A 26,881-nucleotide genomic window follows, 5' to 3' on the forward strand; every position below is an offset into this window, starting at 1 on the left:
ATAAAAATTGACCTTCTAACTCAACTTGGCAATATCACAGTTCAAACCTCTTCACCATCAGGCTGATTATGTAATTCATTGTAACATGTTATAATCCTATCCTTAACCCCAACCAATCGAATTGTCACCTGACGATTGAGCTAAACTTGAACTGTTTGCAAAATAAATCTGGCAACCCTGGTTGTGGAAAGAGGATTGAAAGAGAATGGGGATTGCTGGTGGTGAATGGAATATGTATTTGTAATTAAGTGAGGCAATCTAAGTGACAAATGCATTCCCCTAATAACAAAAAGGCTATTTTATCCTTTTAACTCACTCAATCCTAGAGATTTTTGCTACTTTTCAAAACTGGAAAAAAGAAAGTATTAAAAATGGGCATGTGAAAGACAGTTTTAGTCAAATACCATTAACATGCAAAAATGAAACATATTAGCTATATACCACGCCTATAAATTGTCTCAGAAAAATGTAATAAATAGGCATGGGGTAAAAGTAATCCGGGTAAACTATGGATAGGATATAGACGGTGTTAGGGTTGAATGAGTTAAAGTAGCCCTTCAGAGCCATGAGGCCCATGGAGCCGGAGTTTATTCCGGTTTCTCTAGCGTGAAATGGATGATAGTAATTGCTTGCTACCCTTTGGATAGGATTTTAGTCTATTGCAAAGTAGTTTCCACCAGATCGAACACAGATCCAGCTACCCAAAAATCATTGTTGGGTGGACAGGGTGAGAAAAAAAAAATCTCAACTGCACCCGGGACCAATCTCAGGATCCCTTTGATTGTGAAGAGAGTGCTCTACCAACTGAACTATCAGGACCCCTGGAATTTGTTGTTACCTGATGACTGAGCCTGACTTGAGAAACTTTCCGTATTTTTGTACGACGACTTGAATATCCAGAGCTAGAGGCTCCAAGTAGGCCAGGCACTGGAGTGGAGAATTCATGAAACACGTGTTGCCCAGATTGTCAAATCTGTGGATTTAGGTGGTCAGTGGTATAAATTAATAAATCAATCAATGTTCGTTTACAACAGACCTGCCAACCCTTCGCATTCCAAAAGTGGAATCAGGGCGACTGAAAATAGGAATTTGAGACAAAAGATAGGAATTTCACCTCTTTCACCCCCCCCCCCCCCCCCCCCCACTCCCCTCCTCTTTTTTCTGTTTTATTCTTACCATATTCATCATTTTTGTAAATCGGAATTTTAGAGACAATGGCGGAATAGTACAAAAAGAAAGAGTGAAAATAGGAATGATTCAGCCAAAAGCGGTAGGGTTGGCAGGTATGGTTTACAACAGGAGACACAAAATTTGCCCTATTGTGTCATTGTGAAAGTTTAAAAAAATAAATAAATTTTTTTAATTGACCTTTTATATGGCGCAATATTCACTAAACATGCTCAAAGCGCTTTGCAAAGGGTCCGGAACCAACTGCCACACATAACATGTAGAACAAGACATGACGCATGTTATGCAATACTACAATTTTGTTTTCCAACAGAGACAATGCTACTGACTTTACACCTGATTACGGTGAAAGAATGTGAGTAAAAAGTCTGTTCCAATGACTCAACTATGCGCTGGTTGAGGCTCAAACTCAGGACCTTCCAATCCGAAAGTGAGTGTCATACCGCAAGACCACTTTTTGTGATACTAAGATTCCAAAAGAATGTTTGTTTGTTTTTAAGGGTTTACCAGCGCTTGCAATACATTTAGGTCATATCAGCACCAGTAAAAAGGAAGAAAATTGGATAGTAAAAACATATTTTAGATGTACAATTAAAAGGACTTGAGGAAAAAGTAAGACATAGAGGGGAAATGGTTCAAATAGGGAACAGATGTAAATTCCAAGAGCACATTATCAGTGCGCTTAGTTTGAGATCACCTAAAAGTTTCACCCAGACACCAGCACAAGATCCCACTAAGGGGAATACACTCAAATCTCTAGGGGCAGTGTGACTCAGCAGTACGGTCTTTGCCTCGTACTCGTAAGGTAACGAGTTCAATCACCAAGCCGCTGCATTGAGTGGCCTTGAGCAAGTCACCTCGCCCTAGCTGACTTTGCGGTGCTGCACTGCGGCTGACGCCTGGGTTATTCCAGTATTCCCTTGGAATATACCCTGGAGACAAATTTCCCCTTTGGGATGAATAAAGGGAATGTTATTTATTTATTTTATTTCAAATGTTCACAAATCAAATGTTGAAAACTCACCCAACAATACAGCTTTTGGCCTCCTCTGTATCTGCTTTGTTGTTCTGGGACGGTGTAGCAACGACGACGCTCTTGTTACTGACATCGTCATCAGTTTTCATGGAACTTTCCTTTAGAGAAGCCATACCGCTGGAGTAGAGGCCTTTGTTAGCCGATGGAGTCGCCTGGTCTCGTACACTGCTCGAGTTTAGGGATCTGTGGTGATAATGAAAAAAAAAAAAAAATTCCCTTTATTTAGTTCCTTTATGGTCTATAGACACCTAGTAGTTTTGTTTTGTTTTTAAGGGCTTTACGGTGCTTGCAACACATTTAGGTCATATCAGCACCAGTAAAAATGAAGAAAATGGGACAGTAAAAAGTTCTAGAATTACAATTAAAGCATCCCAGAATAAGGCAGACAAAGGAGAATTGGTTTAAATAGGGAACAGATGTAGATTCCAAAAGCAAACTATCAGTGTACATAGTTTGAAATCACCTAAAAGTCTCATCCTGACATAAGCACCGGTCCCCACAAAAAAAGTAAAAGAAAAAATAATACAGTACAGAGAGATGATTTACAAGGAAAAAAGTATTTCCCAAAACTAACTATCCATTTGACTGTTTCCATCTCATCGAGGGTATCCATCCAGGACCAGGACAAAACCAAGTTATCTCATTCCAAGACAAAGACATAAAGCAAGTTGGTAAACAGATATAGGGGGATAGAAGACACAGTATGTACCCCCCTGGCCACTATGGGAGGTCAGGAACCCCACCAGATATAGGGGCATAGAAGACACAGTATGTACCTAACTGGCCACTATGGGAGGTCAGGAACCCCACCCAGATATAGGGGCATAGAAGACACAGTATGTACCTCCCTGGCCACTATGGGAGGTCAGGAACCCCACCCAGATATAGGGGGATAGAAGACAGAGTAAGTGCATCCCTGCCCACTATGGGAGGTCAGGAACCCCACCCAGATATAGGGGCATAGAAGACTCAGTATGTACCTCCCTGGCCACTATGGGAGGTCAGGAACCTCACCCAGATATAGGGGGATAGAAGACAACAGAATGTACCTCCCTGGTCACTATGGGAGGTCAGGAACCCCACCCAGATATAGGGGCATAGAAGACACAGTATGTACCTCCTTGCCCAATGTGGGAGGTCAGGAACCCCACCCAGATAGACACCTAGTGGAAGGGAAAACAACCACACACTTAAGAACAGTTGCCTAAATCAAAATAATGGGCAGCTTCTGCTAAACTAAGCAAAACATACAATATTATCAACCACAGTAAAAAGTAATAAAACAAAATTGAACATAACAGCTTCAACAAAGAATAAAATACCAAATATGGAATTTTCGGGCTCAAAACTCTTCTTCAGACAACAACTGTTTTCCATTCATTTGCGATATATCGCAAGCGATGGCACACATTTTATGGGAGGACTTCCGTAGTTTCACAGCACAATTACTATATTACTTTAAATCTTTTAGTTATTCCTTGCAATGTCCAATAAATATTACTATTTTGGAAAAGATTAATTTTAATAAATGGTGTGATTTTTCTAATTTCGAAAAAAAAAACTTGGGGAGATGTTTATGGACTCCAGCCGAAGCCATCATCACTTACTGAGTTTCCCATCAGCTTCGATATTACAAGTGATGGCAAACAATATGTTTCATCAGGTTATATAGTATTTTTAGTTATGATTGAGGAGGAGGGGGGTGTTCTTGATAATAAAAAAAAAATCCCCTCTTTAGGCGTGCTGTGAAACTATGGAAGTCCTTCCAGTTTTATCAGGTTATAGTATCTTTCGTGAGAGTTTAGGGAGATTCTCACACCCCCACCCCCCCCCCTCACCTCTGAAAAAAAGAGGGGGAGGGGGGATCTCCCCTCTTTAGACATGCTGTGAATGTGAAACTACTGAAGTCCTTTCACAGAAGATTTCCCTGGTACTCCACCAATCAGTGAGCCTATTCTTCACATTACCTAGGTACTCCACCAATCAGTGAGCCTATTCTTCACATTACCTAGGTACTCCACCAATCAGTGAGCCTATTCTTCACATTACCTAGACGCCCCATTTGGGCACAAGCAATGGATCCGCCATTATGAAAGATAAACTCAAATGTTTACAATAAGCCACAATATAAAATTGATTAGCATTAAATCATCTTGTTCTATAAACTTGCCTTTTTTTATACTTCTTTTAAATAAATCTCCAATATTAAAAATTAAAAACTAACTTAATAAAAACATTCACAGATACAACAATCCTCTTTTTCTTTTTTAAAAAATTGTCCAGTTCAAATTTCTCAAAGCAGCAACACGTCCGAAGATGCAATTCATTCTCTGTTGAACTACACATTACACACTTGTGTTTGTGTCAGGTGTGTGTGTGTGTGTGTGTGTGTGTGTGTGTAGCCATCGTTAAGTTATTGCCTGACACTCAAACCCAAAAAGACTGGCGTTTTGACGTCATTATTTGGTTTTTGCACCGCCTAGTGAGTTGTCGTTAGTAGAGCTCATGGAAACAAGTGGTCCCATTGGTTGAACAATTGAATACAACTCACGATTTGTTTTCTTTTGTGGCCAAAGACTGGCATTTTTTGGTCAGTGTCAGGCTAGAAGTTAACGATGGCGACGGTGTGTGCGTGTCAATGAACCACGCTCACTAACACAAACAGGGTAAAATGAAGGAAAACAAAATAAATAATAAATAATAAATCAATTGATGCTGTGCGTTAAGTTAAACAACTCACAGCTCACAACGTTTTTATAGATAGCATGCACTTGGCTAAGAAGCTCATAACATTGCCATCCGGAAGTATAACGGACCAACACACAAAACTCTGTGTAACCATGGACTTTTATAGTCTGGTTAATACAGTTTAGTGAGAATCACTCACAAACGCGGATGGCAAAATACAATAACAAAGGCTTGAGTGACGTCATCTTCATTCTATCTATAGAGAGTTCGAAGATGACGTCACTCAGGTCTTTGTTATTATTTTTTTGCCATCCGCATTGATGATAATGCTCAATGAACTGTATTAACCTGACTATAAAGGTTCATGGACACAGTTTTGTGTGTTGGTCCGTTATACTTCCGGATGGCAATGTTATGAGCTTCTTCGCCAAGCGCATACTATCTATAGTCTGATTGATAGAAATTAGTGAGAACTACTCATAAACATTGCTGGCTAAAAACAAAACCAAAGACCTGAGTGACGTCAATTTCGTTCTATATATATAAATCAGACTATAGATAGAATGAAGTTGACGTCACTCATGTCTTTGTTATTGCTTTTTTGCCATCCGTGTTTATGAGTAATTCTCACTTTACTGTATAAACCAGACTAAACGTTCAAGGTTACACATAGTTTTGTGTGTTGGTCCGTATTACTACCGGATGGCAAAGTTTTTTAGTCAAGTGCATACAATGTATAACGCACCGACACACAGAACTTTGTGTAACCTTAGACACTAATCGTCTGATGAAAACAATTTAGTGAGAACTGCTCACAACACATAGTTTTGTGTGTTGGTAGCTATAGATAGAATGCGCTTGGCCAAGGAGTTCACAACATTGCCATCCGGAAGTATAACGGACCGACACACAAACTCTGTGTAACCATGAACTTTTATAGTCTGGTTAATACAGTTTAGTGAGAACAACTCACAAACGCGGATGGCAAAAACAATAACAAAGGCCTGAGTGACGTCATCTGCATACTATCTATAGATTGAATGCGCTTGGCCAAGGAGTTCACAACATTGCCATCCGGAAGTATAACGGACCAACACACAAACTCTGTGTAACCATGAACTTTTATAGTCTGGTTAATAGATAGAATGCGCTTGGCCAAGGAGTTCACAACATTGCCATCCGGAAGTATAACGGACCAACACACAAACTCTGTATAACCATGAACGTTTATAGTCTGCTTAATACAGTTTAGTGAGAACAACTCACAAACGCGGATGGCAAAAACAATAACAAAGGCCCGAGTGACATCATCTGCATACTATCTATACAGTTTAGTGAGAACAACTCACAAACGCGGATGGCAAAAACAATAACAAAGGCCTGAATGACGTCATCTTCGAACTATCTATAGATAGTCTGTGCTTGTCTAAGAAGCTCACAACATTGCCATCCAGAAGTATAACGGACCAACATACAAAACATAACTTGAACGTTTAGTGAGAATTACTCATAAACATGGATGACAAAAAAAAAACAATAACAAAAGACATCAACTTCATTCTATCTATATCCGGCTGGCGGATATTATGAGTTTTCTAAATAAACGCACTGCATCAAGAGTCTGATTAATATAGATAGTATGCGCTTGGCTAAGAAGCTCATAACACTGCCATCCGGAAGTAGGACCAACACACAAAACTATGTGTAACCATGAACTTTTATAGTCTGGTTCATACAGTCAAGTGATCATTACTCAAACGCGAATGGCAAAAAACAATAACAAAGACCTGAGTGACGTCATCTTCGAACTATCTATAGTCTGGTTAATACAGTTTAGTGGGAATTACTCATAAACGCGGATGACAAAAAAAAAAATAATAACAAAGACATCAACTTCATTCTATCAATATCGGGCTGGCGGATATTATGAGTTGTCTAAATAAACGCACTGCATCAAGAGTGATTTATATAGATAGAACGAACTTAACATCACTCAGGTCTTTGTTATTGTTTTTAGCCCGCAATTTTTATGAGTAGTTCTCATTAATTTTTTGGAATGTTTTTTTTCTCTTGTATTTTTCTTTCCTGCTTTGTCTGTCTGGCACCTTCTTACACACTTGTTCATATCTTTATCTTACACCGGTGCCTGCTCCTTAACTCTCTACATACCAGCCATTTTCAGGATTTTCCCCAAATCTTCACACCCAACTAACACCAAAAAAAAACAAAAAAACTTTTTATTACTCAAACACAATTAACCAGTAGATTTTTCACCAATCAAAACATGGAATTTGTGACACACCTTCACACGTGCTCGGACAAACATAGTTGGTTGTTTATAAACAATAACGTGAACGAATTCGACCTCCATTTGATCGTTGTTATTGTTTTTTCGACAAATGGGTGACTAGTTATCACACGATTTTCTCGGTCATCTTAAAAACGTTTAAGTTAACACATAGTTTCTGTGCTGATTTTACTGATCAAGCGGTAGAACAGTGGATATTTTACTTAACACATACCATTGATAGTAAAACCTGTGTAGTTTGCTGTGTCTACCAATCACTGCCATTGTTTATATGATGACGATTGTCTGAGGGGCGTGGTTATCTACCAGTGAAAAGCAGTAAGTTCTTGCTATACATAATTTCTTTATTTTCCTTAAATTTTATGATGTACAAGAGAAATTTGAATAAGAAAAATGTTGGTTGTACTGTAACGAATGTGATGATTTTCCAGTAGTTGGTAAGGATTGGGTTAATTTTTTAATTAGTAGATGTAAAAGACAGCTTTTATATAGCGCAATCTCGACTAAGCGTGCTCAAAGCGCTTTACAGGGGGTCCCTGGCCAACAGCAACACTTAACATTGAGGACGGGACATGACGCCAATTATTGGGACAGAGACAACACTGTTAACGGTCAGGTACTTATTTTACACCTAAGTACGGTGAGAGAATGTGAGTAAAGAGCATTTACCAAGGACTCACAATGCGCCGAGCGAGGCTCGAATCCAGGACCTTCCGATCCGAAAGCGAGTGTCATACCACTAGACCACATAGCCTTTTAGGTCTATAGACACCTAGTGGAAGGGAAAAAACAACCACACACTTTAGAACAGTTGCCTAAATTAAAATAATGGGGGAGCTTCTGCTAAACTAAGCATATAGCCGAATGTCGCGCGCTATATTAAAAAAAGATCAAGTTTTTTTTTTAATATAATAATTTACTAATCAAGCATTGATATCAATGACACCAGCCCACCTTCTAGGGGATTTGATGTGGAGACCAGGACTCATGAGGGCCGATTTCCCGTAGAAATTGTTGGCTTTCAGATTGGCCAGGTTGCTGTTGTTGTTGACGTGATGATCTCCAGTGTCAGAGCTTGGTAAGGCCTTACGGAATCTGAAACATCACACAATTTTTAATGAGCTTTTATATAGCGCAATATCCACTAAATGTGCTCAAAGTGCTTTACAAGGGGTCCCTGGGCAGCAGCAACATTTAACATGTAGGACAGGACATTCGACTACGATTCATGAATTCTTTCTTTCTTTCCTATTAAAAAAAAATTTGAATTTGACGAATTGACTGAGAATTTACGGGTCTAAATATATCCATTGTTAATATAAACGGCCCATGAACTATGAGTAGCACTGTGGAACATTCCTAATTATTTTACGGTCATTCAACTACGATAATTCTTTCCTTCTTTCAAATATTTGAATTTGACGAATTGACTGATTTCAGTTAATTGACTGAGAATTAACATCCAATGTTAATATCAATGGCCCCCATGAGCTATGCATGGCGTTGTGGAACATTCCTAATTACTTTACGGTCATTTGACTAGGATAATTCTTTCTTTCCTTTTTAAAAATATTTGAATTTGACGAATTGACTGATTTCAGTGAATTGACTGAGAATTAACGGGTCTAAATAATGGCATATTTAACGCAAGTATATAAGACACAGAAGATGATGTTGGTGTTGTGCGTGGGTAACACTGAACACAGCACTGGGCAAAAAGTGGGAGAACAGCTGGAAGCATGAAAAAGTGGGGGGCTGGCTGAGACTAGCTGGTGTACATGTGGATGCCCAGAGCAGACAATGGAGCACATCCCTAGAGATTGCCAGGACGGGCCCAGCTGCACTGACCATGACCTAAGAGTCTGCCCCACAGATGTTGTGGAGTGGGTTCGGTGTTGGAGCGACAAGCTATGATGATGAAGATACATGGGTGCAAGCAACTAGACCTCAAAGAGTTTGCAAGCCTACTTATGACCAGAGATATAATCTGAAAAAGCCTGCACGATTCTGGGTCAACTTTCATTTCTTCTCTAATCAACTTCCGGTTCAAATTTAATAATATAACTATCACTTTCGCTTAATCATATGATCATATGGATGCACCCGACCCGATTGTTGGGACTTAAACAAAAAAAAACAAAAAAAACAACAAATTCAATCAAATCCAAATCGCAAAAAGCTGCGACGTTTTTTTCGGTAATCCAATCGGTCGGCACTCTTGCACCCATGATGATCTGACAAACATAAGGAGACGAGTAATGCCAGATGGACACCAAGATGAAGATATATTTTTTGGAGGGGGGAACTAGGTTCAACAAGGGTCTCTGCCGCTCTCTTTGAACTTTCTCCTCCAGATGAAATTAAAAGGAATAAGCTAAAGATGTGCGGCTATGTGGTCTTGTAGTCTTGCTTTCAGATCAGAAGGTCCCGGGTTAGAGCCTCGCTCGGCGCATAGTTGAGTATTTGGAAAAGACACCATACTCGGGTGTAAAATGAGTATCTGGCTGTAAACAGTGTCCAAATAAAAATGTAATATCGCCTAACAGGCATCATGTCTTGTCCAACATGTTAAGTGCTGCTGTTGGCCAGTGACCACTTGTAAAGCGCATTGAGCACGTTTAGTGGATAATGCGCTGTGTAAATGCTAAATATTTATATTTAAAAGATGCGTTTACCTGGTATACTCGTTAGTTTTATCCTTGTTTTCATCATTGTAGAGTGTGTCAATGTCTCCGTCCTCCATGCCCAAACTCGGCCTCTTCAAACGATTGACAGATTTCATCACATTGGACGAGGAATTGTTGAGGTAAGAATCTCTGACAAGAGAAAGGAATTGGACAAAAAGATAAATGTATTTTCTCTTAGAAAACCAAAACTATTCTATTGTGCGGCTAAGTGGTCTAGTGGTATGATACTCGCTTTCGGATCGGAAGGTCCTGCTCGCTGGGCGCATAGTTGAGTCCTTGGAAAAGGCTCTTTACTCAAATTCTCTCATTGTACTCAGGTGTAAAATGAGTACCTGGTGGTACTCTCTCTGTCCGAAAAATTTGTAATATCGCCTAACAGGCGTCATGTCATGTCACATCCTACATGTTAAGTGCTGCTGTTGGTCAGGGACCCCTTGAAAAGCCCTTTGAGCACATTTAGTGGATAATGCGCTATATAAAAGCCCTATTCATAATTTAAGAGTGACATACCACTCTGCCATAATCACTCACATTCCAACAAAACAGCAGTAACTCTACCACAGTATTTCACAAAACAACACATGTACATCCACAAGAAATTATCAGAGCAGTAAGTTCACAACCCCAACACACAGAATCACCAAATATAAAAACAGTTTCTTCCCAAGAACTGCCAATCAAGGAATGGAACACTCTCCCACCAGAAGTCTTAGATATTACCAACAACAACAAATCTGCCGTTTTATTAAAGAACACAGTATGTCCTATTCGGTTAACATTTGCATATATTGTGTTTTTTTAAAACAACGGCAGAAATTTGGTCAACTATTAAACATTTATCTCTCAACTCCATAACACAGTAACGGAGAAAGTCACCACATAATTGTATAAAATCTGCAGTGATGGGCAATCCGCCTTTTGCACCCCCTCGTGCAGTTGGTGAGGGGGCTTGAGGCACACGGGAGGGCAAAGGTGTAAATCCCGGTCGACCGTCACGAGACCATCCCGGGTATCGAGCCAACGAGCCACATGAGCTGCTCGCCCCGGTGTGTGACTAAATTTGATCCAAACCCGGTGCCCGAATAGCAGCCCTATCCCGGGCGCCACACTATTATCCTTATGTCGAGTCCCAATCAGTCCCGTCAATGGCGAAGCGGTCTGCCGCCTAGCCAAATAATACCGCGTTCGTGTCGCCAGGGTGTCGGCACGTCCGAGGATCGGAAAATGCGACGGCGGGGATGGCGAACTGACGCGTATATTGTCCCTGAACGTCGAGAGCCAGAGTATGGCAAAAAATGAGCTTTTATCAAAGCTATTGGCCGTTCATTGCGTAGATATCCTCCTGTTACAGGAGACCCACCTTTATTCAGGCGTGCAATCTTCCCGATTCCAGATCCCAGGCTATACGGTGGTCCAACGCGAGGACACTTCGAGGCTCAAAGGAGGGGTTAGCGTTTACGCTAAAGAGCCATCGAAGGTAAGGGTCATTGAGAGCGTAACGGACAGCAATGGGGTGAACCGAATTTCCGTGGAAGTAGGTGGACTGTGTTTGCATAATATTTATAAACCACCTAGAGCGACTTGGACTACACCACCGGTTCCGGTGGTCAGCCATCCTTCCATCTCTCTGGGAGACTTTAATAGCCACCATCACGAATGGGGCTACCGAGACTGCAACGAGGCAGGAAGACAACTCCGCTCATGGATGAACTGTAATGATCTACACCTAGTGTACGATCCTACAGCCAAGGGTACCTTCGGGGTACCCGCCATAAGAAGGAGTATACTCCAGACCTCACCCTCGTAACGAAAGGCGCGAACGGTGAACCGCTGCAGGTGAAACGGACAGTCCTCGGAGACTTTACGCATAGCCAGCACAGGCCGGTTCTTGTCACAGCTGGGGTGACAATACCGAGGGTGCAGTCTCTCCCACTTTGCAGATGGAATTTCAGGAAGGCTGACTGGGAGGAATTCAGTTCCTATATCGAGCAGGTCTGCCCTGCCATTCCTCCCAAGTCCAAGAATATAACCAGATTCAGTAGGCTACTGGTTAAGAGCGCTCAACGCTCTATTCCACGGGGCAAACGGAAATTCTACACCCCTTGCTGGACAGCAGAGTCGGAAGAGCTGTACCGAGAGTACCAGCAGACCCAGTCCCAGGACGCAGCTGATAGACTACTTCAGTCTCTGGCAGAGGGAAGGAAGCAACGGTGGCAGGAGACCGTGGAAAGTCTCGACTTTACACACTCCAGCCGCCACGCTTGGCGTTTGATAAAGAAATTGGACCCAGATCGGAATTTCACGAAGGCTGCACAGGAATGCGAGGCAGACACAATTGCCAAGAATATTAAGAACCGTAGTAAGCGGGTCCCTAATCAGGCTTTTGAGCGCGGTGTCCGCAAGGCGTACCGTACGATTTTGGACTCGCTACCTGCGGAGGAGTCGGACTGGACGGCCCCGTTCAGTCCCCGAGAAGTGGGTGCAGCCATTAGCGAAGTGAAGAACGGCAAAGCAGCAGGGATAGATGGTGTATATCCCGATATGGTGACGCATCTGGGCCCCAGGGCACGGGCCTGGCTAGCAGAGGCAATGTCTGACATCCTTGCAAAAGGAAAGCTTCCACAAGTGTGGAAGCATGCGAAGATAGTTGCCATCCTGAAGCCAGGGAAGCCGGCGAAGGAGGCAGACAGTTACAGACCCATATCGCTGCTGAGCTGTCTTTACAAATTGTTGGAGCGTGTTCTATTAAACCGATGGGGGCCGGTCCTAGACGCTGCCCTGCCACCTGAGCAGGCAGGCTTCAGGGAAGGGAGGTGCACCACGGAGCAGGTCATTGCCCTTACAGAGCATATTGAGCACGGGTTCGAGAGAAAACAGCAAACAGGTGCTGTGTTTATAGACCTATCAGCGGCGTACGATACGGTCTGGTGCGATGGGTTAATGCTCAAACTTGCAAAAATCATAAGGTGCAAAAAGACCTTGAAGTTGTTCTCTTCGATCTTAGGGGAAAGGCAATTCCACGTTGCGCTGGGAGACGTCACGAGCAAAGTAAGGAAATTGAAGAATGGGGTCCCTCAGGGGTCGGTACTTGCGCCAATGTTGTTTAACGTTTACATTAGCGATATGCCGAACACTTCCTCCCTGAGGCTGGGATACGCAGACGACTGGGCACTCGTTACTCAAAGTAAAGTGTGGACCCGTCTCGAGAGCGTACTCAGCGAGGACGTCACCAGACTCAAATCCTACTTTGACAAGTGGTACCTGAAGATGAACACTTCAAAAACCGTGGCCACTGCATTTCACTTATGCAGTGGTTGGCACACCCGTAAACTGAATGTCCTAGTCGGGGACCAGCCACTCCCATATGAGCCGCGTCCAAAATATTTAGGGGTGACGTTGGATCGCAGTCTTACCTATCGGGTTCATCTCGAAGGGGTTGCCCGAAAGATAGAGAAGCAGAATAGTCTTCTGAGGAAGCTGGCGGGATCGACTTGGGGCGCTAGCCAAGCGCTCCTGAGAACACCCGCCCTGGCACTATGCTATTCCACCGCGGAGTATTGCGCTCCAGTGTGGGGTAGAAGCAGAAACGTTGAGAAGGTGGATGTAAAACTTCGCAAGTCGATGCACATAGTGTCGGGAACGCTAGCAACAACCCCTAGAGAATGGGGCCCGATAATGGCGGCGATCCAGCCCCCCGATGTCCGGAGGGGGACCATTACGGGAAACTGGCTGAGTAAGATCAAAGAGAGAGGGAATGGGGATACCCCTCTCATGCGCATAATGAACGGTGCCCCCGTTTCGAGCCGAAATAAGTCCCGGCAACCCTTGTACGCAGAATCCCTGACTACGGACAGAGCTGCACATACGAGATGGAAGTCGGTTTGGACGAATTCAATCCCTCGTGGGGGCGGGGACCTACACTCCTCTAAGCTTGGTGAGAAGTTGCCAGGCTTTGATACCAGTAAGAGGAGACACTGGGTAGCTGCGAATCGGCTTCGGTCGAGGAGCTGCCTAACGGCCGGTGCGTTACATCAGTGGGGTCTAACTTCCTGTCCAATATGTCCACGCTGTGGGCAAGAACCCGAAACGGCAGAGCATCTAGTCGAAAGGTGTGTTGTGACGATGCTACCAGGCGGGTTCGCGACGGTGCACGAATGCGGACCGGACTTTGCTGATTGGGTCGATCGTCATAACATAATAATGTGAACCATAAGAAGCTGCTGCCTTTTGCAGATAAAGACGCTGAACTAGAACCTGTTCTTGAACTCACCCTGATTTTGTTACTGACTTTACTGGTGTGGCAATCTTCGTCCAAGACACCGCAGGGCTTGCCTGCTTCATCACAGAGGGGGACGATGAGGATTTCAGAGGAGTGGCTGTCGACTTGAGACCACTGTGGTACCCTCCGACCTCTGCCTTGCTTCGTTTCGGTGCCTCTGTGGGAGAAATGAGATGTAAACTAAGTGTTTACCAAGTTACAAATCTATTCTTTTAAAAACATAGGGTAAGGGGTCAAAAATTGTTCCGTTTGCCTCATGTTGAAATTTTTCTGAAAAGTACAGAATCACTGGCTTATAAAAAAATTATAAAACTATAAGGGTCTTACGGCACTTGCGACATATTTAGGTCATTTCAGTGTCAGTAAAAATTTCAAAGCAAAAAGCTTTGAGCACGTACAGTGGATAATGAGCTATTTAAATGTTCAATTTTCAAAATTCAAAATAACACAAATATTTGGTAAAAGTAAAATAAAACAAAAAAAAAAACATGACAACCAGCCATTTGAATGGTTGGTGGCCTAGCATTATTTTGTGTCATTAAATGTGAGGTTGGCTGAGAAAACCCGGTAAGATGTGGCAAGCTTCGATTCGAGATATTAGCCAAAATCGAAGATCAAGTGTTTCCAATAGCAACAAATTTTATTCAGAAAAAAATTCATAACTTGGGTTCTAATAGACATAGAAAGAAAATTAAAAGTGGTAATGATCAAAAAGATGTGGTCGACACCACTGCATTGCATAACTCAATTTATGAGATTTAATTTGAGAATTTTTCCAGGTTTTCTCAGCCAGCCACACTTAGATATATATCAAATGTTTATTTACGATTACTTCTTTACAGATATCAGTCGAGTTGCTTCGACTCTGAAGCATTTATTAATATCTAACTTATCCTAATATACATTATATTTACTCCCAGCTCTGTATATCACTCCATCCAACAATTGAAGATAGTTTTGATGTGATTAAATTTTGTTGTTTGTTTTCCTCGAGTACTCCATACAACATGTCAGTGCCTGGCACTATTTTGTGTCATTCATTAACTGGACATGTGACTCACCGTACGAGTTGATCTGGCAAATGGCTTTACGAGAATCCTCCGCTTCCCTGGAATTGGCCAGACGTACGTACATGCCAGGACCTCTGGCATCCTCAATGACCACTCGGTTACTCTTGACACTCACACCAGAACACTTCACCTGTCGGAATAATATTATACGATTCTTTCATCTCTTTGTATTTATTAAACGAGTTATTTTCATCGTGCCCAATAACACAACGAGCTTGTGAGTATGTGTCATTGCATGATTAAAACATGAGTTTAATAAAAAAATTTTATGAAAGAATACGTTTATTCTGCCCCTACAAGCAAGATTATGAAATATTTTGTAACCAAATGGTATGGTATTAGTACTTCTATTCACCATAATTTGTATCTTTCACCTTCTGCTTGAATGACAATTTGACTCAAAACTAAAAACGTTGGATTTGTATTCATGCGCACCAAAAGATTATTTATAATTACCAATCAGTTGTCTTTTACGCCTAATTTCACACCAATAAAATGTGTGAAAATATTCTGAAATCGTTGAAAAAATTTTTATTCAATGCGTTCAAAGCATTATTCAATTATTACACATTTACTAAGAAATGATAGGGTTTTCCAATGAGAGGGCTGGAATAATTTCCTTTATTATCATCATCAGATTCTTACTTTCATCAGGTTCGGGAACAGAATGGTCAACAATTTTATCATGAATAAAGTTGCTAATTAGACAGAGGCAACAATACCTTTTTTTTACTCCTAATAATAATAAAAATAAAACAAACCACTCGGGATAATAATAATAATAATAATAATAATAATAATAATAATAATAATAATAATAATAATAATAATAATAATAATAATAATAATAATAATAATAATAATAAAAATAAGAAGAAGAAGAAGATTTTTTTTTTTGTTTTGTTTGTTTGTTTGTTGCTTTAGGTCTCTTCCAACACAATTGAGGTTATATGAGAGACCGCTGAAACAAAAAAACAAGCAATCTAACAAAAATAGTACAAATGTAAATCAAAATCATAACCTAAAGACATCATAAGCTAAATTATAAATAACCAAGAACAAACAGGCAGAAGATTTACAGAAAAAAATACCCCCTGTCAAAAATACAATCACAAACCAAAGAAGCAGGATAGGCTAGTAAAGAGAAGAAGAAACGACATCACTATCGGATCGTACACCCATGCGAACATCATAGGTATATGATTCAAGGGTGATGCTCCCATCCAACCACCCGCAAGAAGAAGAAGAAGAAGAAGAAGAAGAAGAAGAAGAAGAAGAAGAAGAAGAAGAAGAAGAAGAAGAAGAAGAAGAAGAGGAAGAAGAAGAAGAAGAAGAGGAAGAAGAAGAAGAAGAAGAAGAAGAAGAAGAAGAAGAAGAAGAAGAAGAAGAAGAAGAAGAAGAAGAAGAAGAAGAAGAAGAAGAAGAAGAAGAAGAAGAAGAAGAAGAAGAAGAAGAAGAAGAAGAAGAAGGAAGAAGAAGAAGAAGAAGAACCACCCAGTTTTCACCTGTACGATGTAAACTTACATTGATGTGTGAATAAACCTGGTTGGGCATCACGTTCAAATACATCTTAGCACACAAGCCACCATCCTCCAACCCACAGACTTTCACAAAGCCAGATTTCCACTGTGTCTGATTGTGTCCTCGACAAGACTTGACCTGGCCATAGAATGTGGCAATTACTTGCTTCACACCATCCATCTTCTGAAAGGATTACAAAACAATTGACAATGTATAAGTAAGAGAGATTCATAAAATAGAGTAATGAAAAAAAGAGCTTATCATAGCGCAATATCCACTTAACGTACTCAAAGCGCTTTACAAGGGGTCCCTGACCAACAGCAACATTTAACATGTAGAGACGGGACACAACGTGTTAGGTGGTATTACAATTTTTTCCGACTGAGACAATGCTGTTAACGGCCAGGTACTCATTTTACACCCGAGTATGGTGAGAGAATGTGAGTAAAGAGCCTTCTCCAAGGACTCAATTATGCGCTGAGCGAGGCTCTAACCACAGATTGTAAGTCTTTTATATGACATTGTGTTGACTATTTGGTGTGTCATTGAATTTTTACAAATGTACACACGTGATGGATCATTGAATCATTGGTCTGTATCACATCTATTCTGAAGAAAAAAAAATACTCACTCCACCAAACAACGGTTCTGTCACCATCCATCCACAACCACCATCAACGCATTTAACCCCAGCTCCACTACCACCACCACCAACAACACCACAATCATCATCATCATCAACAAACTCTCTAAACGATTATTTCCATTTTTTAGATGAATACAGTATACATTATTATTAGAAAAACAGTAGGGGCTGCCTGAAGCCTATGATTGTGAAAATACTAACGAAAGAGTTAAAATGGAGAGGCTTCCTATAGAATGAGAATGATAAAAAAAAAAAAATAATAAAAATAAAAATATTTCGCATTATATTTTATTTTATTTCCATGTTAATTTATTGTAGTATATTGTTGTGCTGACAAAGGGTTTGTACCCGAAACGTCCACTGTCTGTATCATTCCGATATGAAGCCTCTCCATTCTATTTTCACTCTTTCGTTAGTAATATTATTATTATTATTATTATTAACAGACACACGACTTGCACCTGCGAGCCCCCTTAAATACAGTTTGCTGAAGAAATGTAAATAATTTGTGTTTGTTGCTTGGACATTTACCTGTCTTGCTGTATGGGACGTACGTAGCAGAGCAGTCACATTCCTAAACTTGCTGGATGACTCTGAAATAATAAATAAAGGATGACATTTAATTTAATTTAATTACGCCCTTTCGCAACGGCACCATAAGATCCCGTCACCTAGGCATTCCAAGAAGGGATATAGATAATCCATCAAACAGGATGTCTGATGCCAACAGGAATCACCCATGCTGTCCCAGTGAGCAGATTAAGGGTTAATATAATAATCTTGCCCAAGGAAAAAAGGGAAAGTGCCTGAAGCAGGGCTCGACCCCGTGACCTTCCGGATCACAGTGCAATGCCTTAACCACTCAGCCAACACCCCCCCCCCCCCCCCCCCCCGTTCTCTGAACGCTCGGATAAAATAGACTCAAACTCTACTTCCCCTTATGCTCGGGGCTCAGAGTAGCCTCCAGTGGCAATTCGGACTTGGACGTGTCGGCTATTTATTTATTAATCAGTGCTCGCAATTTGTGTATGGGTTTCAGTTACAGACACTACATTGATGCTAAAGTAAATGCTCAAACAGAATGGACAGGGAATTCTTGCCGAAGTGTCAAGCTAACATTTTTAGAGCATGTTGTTAACAATGACAGATTTTATCTGTAGAGGATATTCTAACTGTTGTATTGTATTTGTCTTTATTTACAGGTACCATATTAAGCCTGTTTCTGTATAAATAACTCTATGGTATTTGTTGCAATTCAATATTCTTTATTGATCAACAATCCAGAAACAGGCTTAATACGGTACCTGTAAATAAATACAAATACAATACAACAGTTAAAATATGCTCTAATCTGAGTTGTGCTTGAGTAAGGGATTGCGGCGGAATCGTCTCGCTATCGTGAACACCCCATCAAAATGGTGCATCGACTTTGTGCAGTACTATACAAGTAGAAGAGAGAACAGAAGTAGACCTAAATAACAAGACAGGAACAGAGGTTGAAAGAAAGATAACACTACCACTAACTCAGGAAATAGAATTGTAACAGAAAAATGGGAATAGAAGACAAAGCAAGATAAGAAACATCCCTTTAGCCTTTAGCTAGTCTTGCGGGGACCATGCCCAACTACAAATACAAATGTACTCAGTACGTCTAGGTAGCAATAGGCTTCAACAGTCGTGACGTTACTTCCCTCGTAATGACGCATAGTGACTTAGTAACTGGTTCTAAGCTATCCGAACAATGGCGGACGCCCTTATGAAATACTTTTCAGACGAACATAAAAATGGATCGAGAGGAGAAAAACATTATAAATCTGATCAAGTTTTGACTTTTATACATTCTGATCACCTGACATGTGAAAAAGTTCTAGCCAGCATGATGAATAAAAAGTACCGATTTTTTTTCTTTAGAACCAAGCTGCTCATTGCTAGGTGAATGTGACATCAGACTATTGAATCCTATTGATTCCAATGCTCTCACATTACCTTACACAGAATTGTATGAGATAGTGATATTGCAGCAATAGTCTAGACCTAATGCCAATATTATGGTTTTCTCATCGGCAAAAGAAAACCTCTCAAAAATGCACACACTCCACTCATGTGTACAAACACTGCAGGAAAGGAAACAGAGAATGAAAGACAGGACAGTACAAATGAGGGATAGAACTAAGCGTAACTTTTAACTGAAAGGTGGAAATAGAAGACAGACCACCCAACCACTGCCAAAAGAAAACCTCAAAAACGCATGTGTATGCTCACACATTCATCATACACACACTCTCGCAATTAACCAAAAAATCTCGAGAATAGAAACTGTTCAGAGCAATAGAGGTTAAGTTTATTTTACCGAGCAATCTGAGAAATAGTCACATCGTTAAAATAATGCGACTAAAACTAAATGACAAATTGAATGAATAAACGCCTGACAAGAATTAGAAAAGGTCCACAATGAAAATAACAACAACAAAAAAATAAAGTAAAGTAAAGCTGCCCCAAGGAACATGCAGGTCTCCCATGGGTTTTATTTTTCTTAGGATTAGTCGAGGGAATATTTAGGTTGTTTCCCTTAGCACTGGGAGCTTTCAGAAGGCCTCATCATATTCTGACAACTGTAAATCTGACAAAAGATCCACTATCCACTGTAAAAAAATACTAATTAAAAGAGATGCTAGAACAAGGAGCTTTCAGGAGTCAGAACAAACAAAACGATAACGGTTGTGGAAAGAGGGGGCGGGGGGGGTAGAGAGAGAGAGATATTGACTTTTTGATATCATATTCTGTTCTGTAATTAATTCCGCTGTGATTATCCCCAGACACCTGTCTGGGGATAACGAATTTTCATTATCCCCAGACGCATATTTGAAACTCCGCTCTTTTAAACAATTATCCACATTCCAGAATATGGAATGTTTCCAGATGCACATAGAAATAAGGAAAGTTAATAAAATATCTATAAAAACATAAAATTAACCAACAGTAAAATCAGTTGTTACTACATATACACAATATGCGTCGACTTCGAAGTGGGTGTCATGGCCGAATGGTTTAGTCGTCTGCCCTGGAAGTTTGACCATAATCGACGTTGTGGGTTCGAATCCTGGTAATGTCACTTTTATTTTTTTTTATTTTTTTTTTAAATTCCGTCTTCTTTTTACAGAACGTTGAAAGGGATAAATGTCCCATCCATCCTCCCCCCCACCTCTTTTTTTTATTATTAAACTCTCTCTCTCTCTCTCTCTCTTGTTTTTTTCTAGTTTCTAGCAAATATATTCGTCCCCACTCCGATCTCAAATAGTGTCTAAAAAGAATAAATAATTAAAAAGCAAACAAACAGAAATATTCAGAGAGCGACCAAATGGTCAGATAGAGGAGAAAAAAAAACAATAATTGTTTTAAAAATAAAAACAATAATTGTTTTAAAAATAAAAACAATTTAAGAAATTCATGCTCAGAAACGGAACATTTACATAAAGGTTTAGCAAACAAAAAACTCTAAGGTTTAGGTCAAAATATAAAAAAAAAAAAAAAGAAAAAGAGAGATTTCCCTCGGAGCAGGGAATAGTGTTAACAATAATAATAATAATAATAATAATAATAATAATAATAATAATAATAATAATAATAATAACAATAATAATAATAATAATAATAATAATAATAATAATAATAATAATAATAGTAATAGTAATAGTATGATAATAAGAGTATTAATAATAAAAATAATACTATTATTGATAATAATATAATAATGATTATGATGGTAATAGTAATAATAATAACAAATATTACAATTATTAATATTATTATTATTATTATTATTATTATTATTATTATTATTATTATTATTATTATTATTATTATTATTATAATTATTATTATTATCATTGACCAAAACAAAAAAAAAACAATAATAGATCTAGAGCAAATTAAATAATGAAATAATATTATCGGAGAAATAAAAAATTCAACTAATTAAAAAAAACTCTTGCTCGGAACTCGGAACAAAAGTGAAAACAATGAAAATCAATTGGGAAGAAAGAAAGAAAAGTAAAAAAAAAAAAAAATGAGTGGGGGGGGGGGGTGCGGTCGCGACTGGGTCGAATCTGTGCAGCTAAAAGGAGTAAAATGAAAGGTGGCCTTACCCACTGAGCTGCCTATCCACACTGCTATCGGAATATTTAAAATTCATATATGAGCTAAACATATTTCCACCATTTTTGCTTCCTTGTTTTGGTAGTTATTTTCATCTCTGATTCGAATAAAAATATGTTGTTGGATCTAGTTTGGTGGACGTGTGATACTAAATTGTATTGTCTTGTGCGTAGCAGACAGGAAAATAACAGGTGTGGGTTTTGGGCTTTGGGGCGAACAACACCATGGCCTAGGAATTCGTCCGCGACATAAAAATTATTCCCGGTCGTCCCCAAAATTGTGGCCAGCAGGTAGGTAGGTAATGAAAATTTAAATGGTTGGTGGACTATGAACAGATTTGATAATTAACAACTTTCTTCCTGGTTGAAAATAAAAAGTCGAATTGCCAGTTTGACGTTTTCAGATCAAAGTAACAAAAGAAATTTCATTGATCCATTTGCTTTAAAATATTTTTTTAAAAAGAGCTGGATTTGACATTTGATCACTATTTACTTTCATCTTGTGTTAAATATCACTTGATATATTAACTGTTTTGGGACACAACCACTAGTATTTTTTCCAGAATATTTGGTATTTTTACACGCCTAGTTTGGCATTTTGCATAAAATCTTTCTGCCCACTTGCTACATGCGTCTGGGGATAGTATCCCCAGACAGGTGTCTGGGGATAACAAAAATTGGTTATCCCCAGAAACCTGTCTGGGGATAACGAATTTTTATTATCCCCAGACAGGCGTCTGGGAATAATGACAGCCAATTAATTCTGACAAAAGATCGACAGTGAAAATAGGTACCTACTAATACTAATTTAAGAGATACTGATACTAGACCGAGGAGCTTACGGAAGGCCTCCCAAAAAGAGTCTAAGAATAATCACCGTTGATTACAGACACGTCTGTCAATATAACCACAGCGATAACTAACTGACAGTAACAGCGACAGTAACACAAACACGACACACACAACAAAGTCAAAGTAACTTGTCGGCCAGTCGGCAGGTGAAGATCAACAGTGAAAGGCTGTCATTATTCCCAGACGCCTGTCTGGGGATAATAAAAATTCGTTATCCCCAGACAGGTGTCTGGGGATAACCAATTTTTGTTATCCCCAGACACCTGTCTGGGGATACTATCCCCAGACGCATGTAGCAAGTGGGCAGAAAGATTTTATGCAAAATGCCAAACTAGGCGTGAAAAATACCAAATATTCTGGAAAAAATACTAGTGGTTGTGTCCCAAAACAGTTAATATATCAAGTGATATTTAACACAAGATGAAAGTAAATAGTGATCAAATGTCAAATCCAGCTCTTTTAAAAAAAAATATTTTAAAGCAAATGGATCAATGAAATTTCTTTTGTTACTTTGATCTGAAAACGTCAAACTGGCAATTCGACTTTTTATTTTCAACCAGGAAGAAAGTTGTTAATCATCAAATCTGTTCATAGTCCACCAACCATTTAAATTTTCATTACCTACCTACCTGTTAACTTTATTGACCATCTCTTGTTTCTATAATTTGCTCATTCTGGCCACAATTTTGGGGACGACCGGGAATAATTTTTATGTCGCGGACGAATTCCTAGGCCATGGTGTTGTTCGCCCCAAAGCCCAAAACCCACACTAGGGGAGGGCATCCGGGTCACCAAAAGGTCAACGATGCTTTAGGTTTTGAGAAGTCAGGTCATCGACGACTGAGAAGGTACCGACCTCGACTTAGTTCTCGATGCTTTTCTCGTCTCGAGAATCTCGGTCGTCGATGCTTCTCGTATTGAGTCCCGAGTCCCGAGTCTCGAGACTATACTGCGCGAGCGACGCACGCGTTACTAACAATGTGTACTATCTGCATTGTTCACCCCTCTCTCGTCGGCGATGATTTCAGCGAAGCTCGAGACTTTTTTGCGTCTCGATGCTTTTTTGAGTCTCGAGACTCAAAAAAGTCTCGAGCATCGCTCTAGTCATCGGTGCTTTCATTCAATACCTAGTCATTGGTATTGGGTATTGACGTTATATCATATTTTAAACAGCTAACAAAACACAAACGTCGTAAATAGATCAAAATGGTTATAGGTATCAATGTTTTATTATTATACAAAGTGAATTTATTTAATGTATTTTAAGTTTTAATACAAAAAAGCCATCCAAAGCTCAGTTGAAGTGCTACTTCTCGGGAATTCCCGACTTTTCCTTGGTCATCGAGTTCGGGAAGTTTTGAGTGTTGGTGGCCGATGACTTGAGGTATCATCGAGACTTCCGCTCGACACTAACCCACACCTGTTATTTTCCTGTCTGCTTCGCACAAGACAATACAATTTAGTATCACACGTCCACAAAACTAGATCCAACAACATACTTTTATTCGAATCAGAGATAAAAATAACTACCAAAACAAGGAAGCAAAAATGGTGGAAATATGTTTAGCTCATATATGAATTTAAAACATTCCGATAGCGGTGTGGATAGGCAGCTCAGTGGGTTAGGCCACCTTTCATTTTACTCCTTTTAGCTGCACAGATTCGACCCAGTTGCGACCGCCCCCCCCCCCCCCCCCCCCCCCCCCCGGACACACACACATTTTTTTTTTTTTTTACTTTTTCTTTCTTTCTTCCCAATTGGTTTTCATTGTTTTCACTTTTGTTCCGAGTTCCGAGCAAGAGTTTTTTTTTAATCAGTTGAATTTTTTATTTCTCCGATAATATTATTTCATTATAATTTAATTTGCTCTAGATCTATTATTGTTTTTTTTTTTTGTTTTGGTCAAATGATAATAATTATAATAATAATAATAATAATAATAATAATAATAATAATAATAATAATAATAATAATAATAATAATAATAATAATAATAATAATAATTGTAATATTTGTTATTATTATTACTATTACCATCATAATCATTATTATATTATTATCAATAATAATATTATTTTTATTATTAATACTCTTATTATCATACTATTACTATTATTATTATTATTATTATTATTATTATTATTATTATTATTATTATTATTATTATTATTATTATTATTGTTAACACTATTCCCTGCTCCGAGGGAAATCTCTCTTTTTCTTTTTTTTTTTTTTTATATTTTGACCTAAACCTTAGAGTTTGTTTTTTTTTGCTAAACCTTTATGTAAATGTTCCGTTTCTGAGCATGAATTTCTTAAATTGTTTTTATTTTTTAAAACAATTATTGTTTTTATTTTTAAAACAATTATTGTTTTTTTTTTCTCCTCTATCTGACCATTTGGTCGCTCTCTGAATATTTCTGTTTGTTTGCTTTTTAATTATTTATTCTTTTTAGACACTATTTGAGATCGGAGTGGGGACGAATATATTTGCTAGAAACTAGAAAAAAACAAAAGAGAGAGAGAGAGAGAGAGAGAGAGAGAGAGAGAGAGAGAGAGAGAGAGAGAGAGAGAGAGAGAGAGAGAGAGAGAGAGTTTAATAATATAAAAAGAGGTGGGGGGAGGATGGATGGGACATTTATTCCTTTCAACGTTCTGTAAAAAGAAGACGGAATTTTTAAAAAAAAAAAAAATACGTTACCAGGATTCGAACCCACAACGTCGATTATGGTCAAACTTCCAGGCAGACGACTAAACCATTCGGCCATGACACCCACTTCGAAGTCGACGCATATTGTGTATATGTAGTAACAACTGATTTTAATGTTGATAATTTTATGTTTTTATAGATATTTTATTAACTTTCCTTATTTCTATGGGCATCTGGAAACATTCCATGTTCTGGAATGTGGATAATTGTTTAAAAGAGCGGCGTTTCAAATATGCGTCTGGGGATAGTAAAAATTTGTTATCCCCAGACAGGTGTCTGGGGATAACAAATTTTTATTATCCCCAGACAGGTGTCTGGGGATAATCACAGCGACAGTGAAAATAGGTACTAATGAGATACTAGACCGAGGAGCTTACGGAAGGCCTCCCAAAAAGAGTCTAAGAATAATCACCGTTGATTACAGACACGTCTGCCAATATAATCACAGCGATAACTTAACTAACAGTAACAGCGACAGTCAGTAACACAAACACGACACACACTATCTAATTTGTCGGCCAGTCGGCAGGTGAAGTAAGGAATAGGAATTTAGATTTTCTATGCAAATATAAAGAATTCAAAGTTGACGCTGATAATTTAGCAATACCTATCTTCGTTTGGCACGATATGTATTTCCCCTAAGTAGGTGAAAAGAGAAAAGAAATGATAATCATCTTGGTTTTTTAGACCTGCTTCATCGCTCCACATCGACAAACACCACCAGCCACCAGTCACCAGCAGTAACTTCCCATTCATCATGGGCTTGGCCGAAGCTTCTTATCCGTGGTTTATGATTATGACCTCCTTTACACGCTTATTAGAATCATATTACTTCAACTTGCCTCTTAAGTTATATTTTCAAAAAGTATGAATAAGATACCTTTGATAATCCGATTTTAATCCCAGTTCTGGCCCTCGTCATTTGGCAACCATTGATATCGACTTTTGGTTATTTTTGTTAGGATGTTTCGCGGGGTAAAATTTTGGACTAATTCAAAATGTTTCCTCTCATTGTTTGGGTAAAAACATCTCATTCTCCTCCTATTTCGATTTTTCTCTCCCTCGTTTTCTCCTTTTAAAAATGTTTTAATGAGCTTTTATATAGCGCGATATTATCCACTAAACGTGCCCAATGCGCTTTAAAAGGGGTCCCTGTCCAACAGCAACACATAACTTGAACGAGATATGACGACAGTTAAAATTTTTTTTTTCCCGACAGGGACAGCGCTGTTACCGGCCAGGTACTCATTTTACACCAGAGTAGGGTGAGAGAATGTGAGTAAAGAGCCTTTTCCAAGGACTCAACATTGCGCAGAACGGGGCTCGAAACCAGGACCTTCCGATCCGAAAGGTAGTGTCATACAACAAGACCACATGGCCGCACAGGGATAGGAGAAGCACACACACACACACACAAAAAAAAAATAAAAAAATCGACCAATCGCTTTATCTCTTTCCTTTGCCAGTGAATAGCTTGTTAAAAGCAAAAATAACGGGATATTTTTAACTACGAGTTATTTTAGATATTACTTAATATATTTTACGCCCCCCAACCTATTTTTCCATTCATTACCAACTTATCACAGTCATTCAATTGAATGTAATTTATTATTATATTGTGGTGGATTTTGGATTGCACCAAATTGATGAGATTGAGGCAAGATAAAAACGGAAACTTATATAAATACACACAAATAAATAACAATATGAAATTGAATGTAAGCTTCAATGTAACTACTAA

General features: G+C 39.2%; 1 protein-coding gene across 4 annotated transcripts in view; it reads right to left on the reverse strand.

Moving 5' to 3' along the window:
- The window catches only part of LOC144959102 (uncharacterized), a 53,645-nt gene extending 27,510 nt beyond the window's left edge, over window positions 1-26,135 (reverse strand). The window contains exons 1-9 of one of the 4 annotated variants that reach the window (XM_078891520.1): window positions 26,021-26,135; window positions 17,955-18,016; window positions 16,781-16,960; window positions 15,248-15,386; window positions 14,178-14,343; window positions 9,896-10,036; window positions 8,175-8,315; window positions 2,213-2,407; window positions 839-973 (exon numbers count right to left, since the gene is read on the reverse strand). In XM_078891520.1, coding sequence (XP_078747646.1) covers window positions 839-973; window positions 2,213-2,407; window positions 8,175-8,315; window positions 9,896-10,036; window positions 14,178-14,343; window positions 15,248-15,386; window positions 16,781-16,957 — 1,094 coding nt within the window. In that variant the 5' untranslated portion in view covers window positions 16,958-16,960; window positions 17,955-18,016; window positions 26,021-26,135. Of the gene's footprint in view, window positions 1-838; window positions 974-2,212; window positions 2,408-4,394; window positions 4,605-8,174; window positions 8,316-9,895; window positions 10,037-14,177; window positions 14,344-15,247; window positions 15,387-16,780; window positions 16,961-17,954; window positions 18,017-25,747; window positions 25,877-26,020 lie in introns of those variants that run through there. The other 3 variants (XM_078891521.1, XM_078891522.1, XM_078891523.1) reach the window with 3 other exon arrangements.
- Window positions 26,136-26,881: the final 746 nt, after the last annotated feature.

The sequence above is a fragment of the Berghia stephanieae genome, chromosome 13, assembly GCF_034508935.2.
Source record: "Berghia stephanieae isolate SIO BIC M18660-M18661 chromosome 13, UCSD_Bste_1.3, whole genome shotgun sequence".
Classification (NCBI taxonomy): Eukaryota; Metazoa; Mollusca; class Gastropoda; order Nudibranchia; family Aeolidiidae; genus Berghia; species Berghia stephanieae.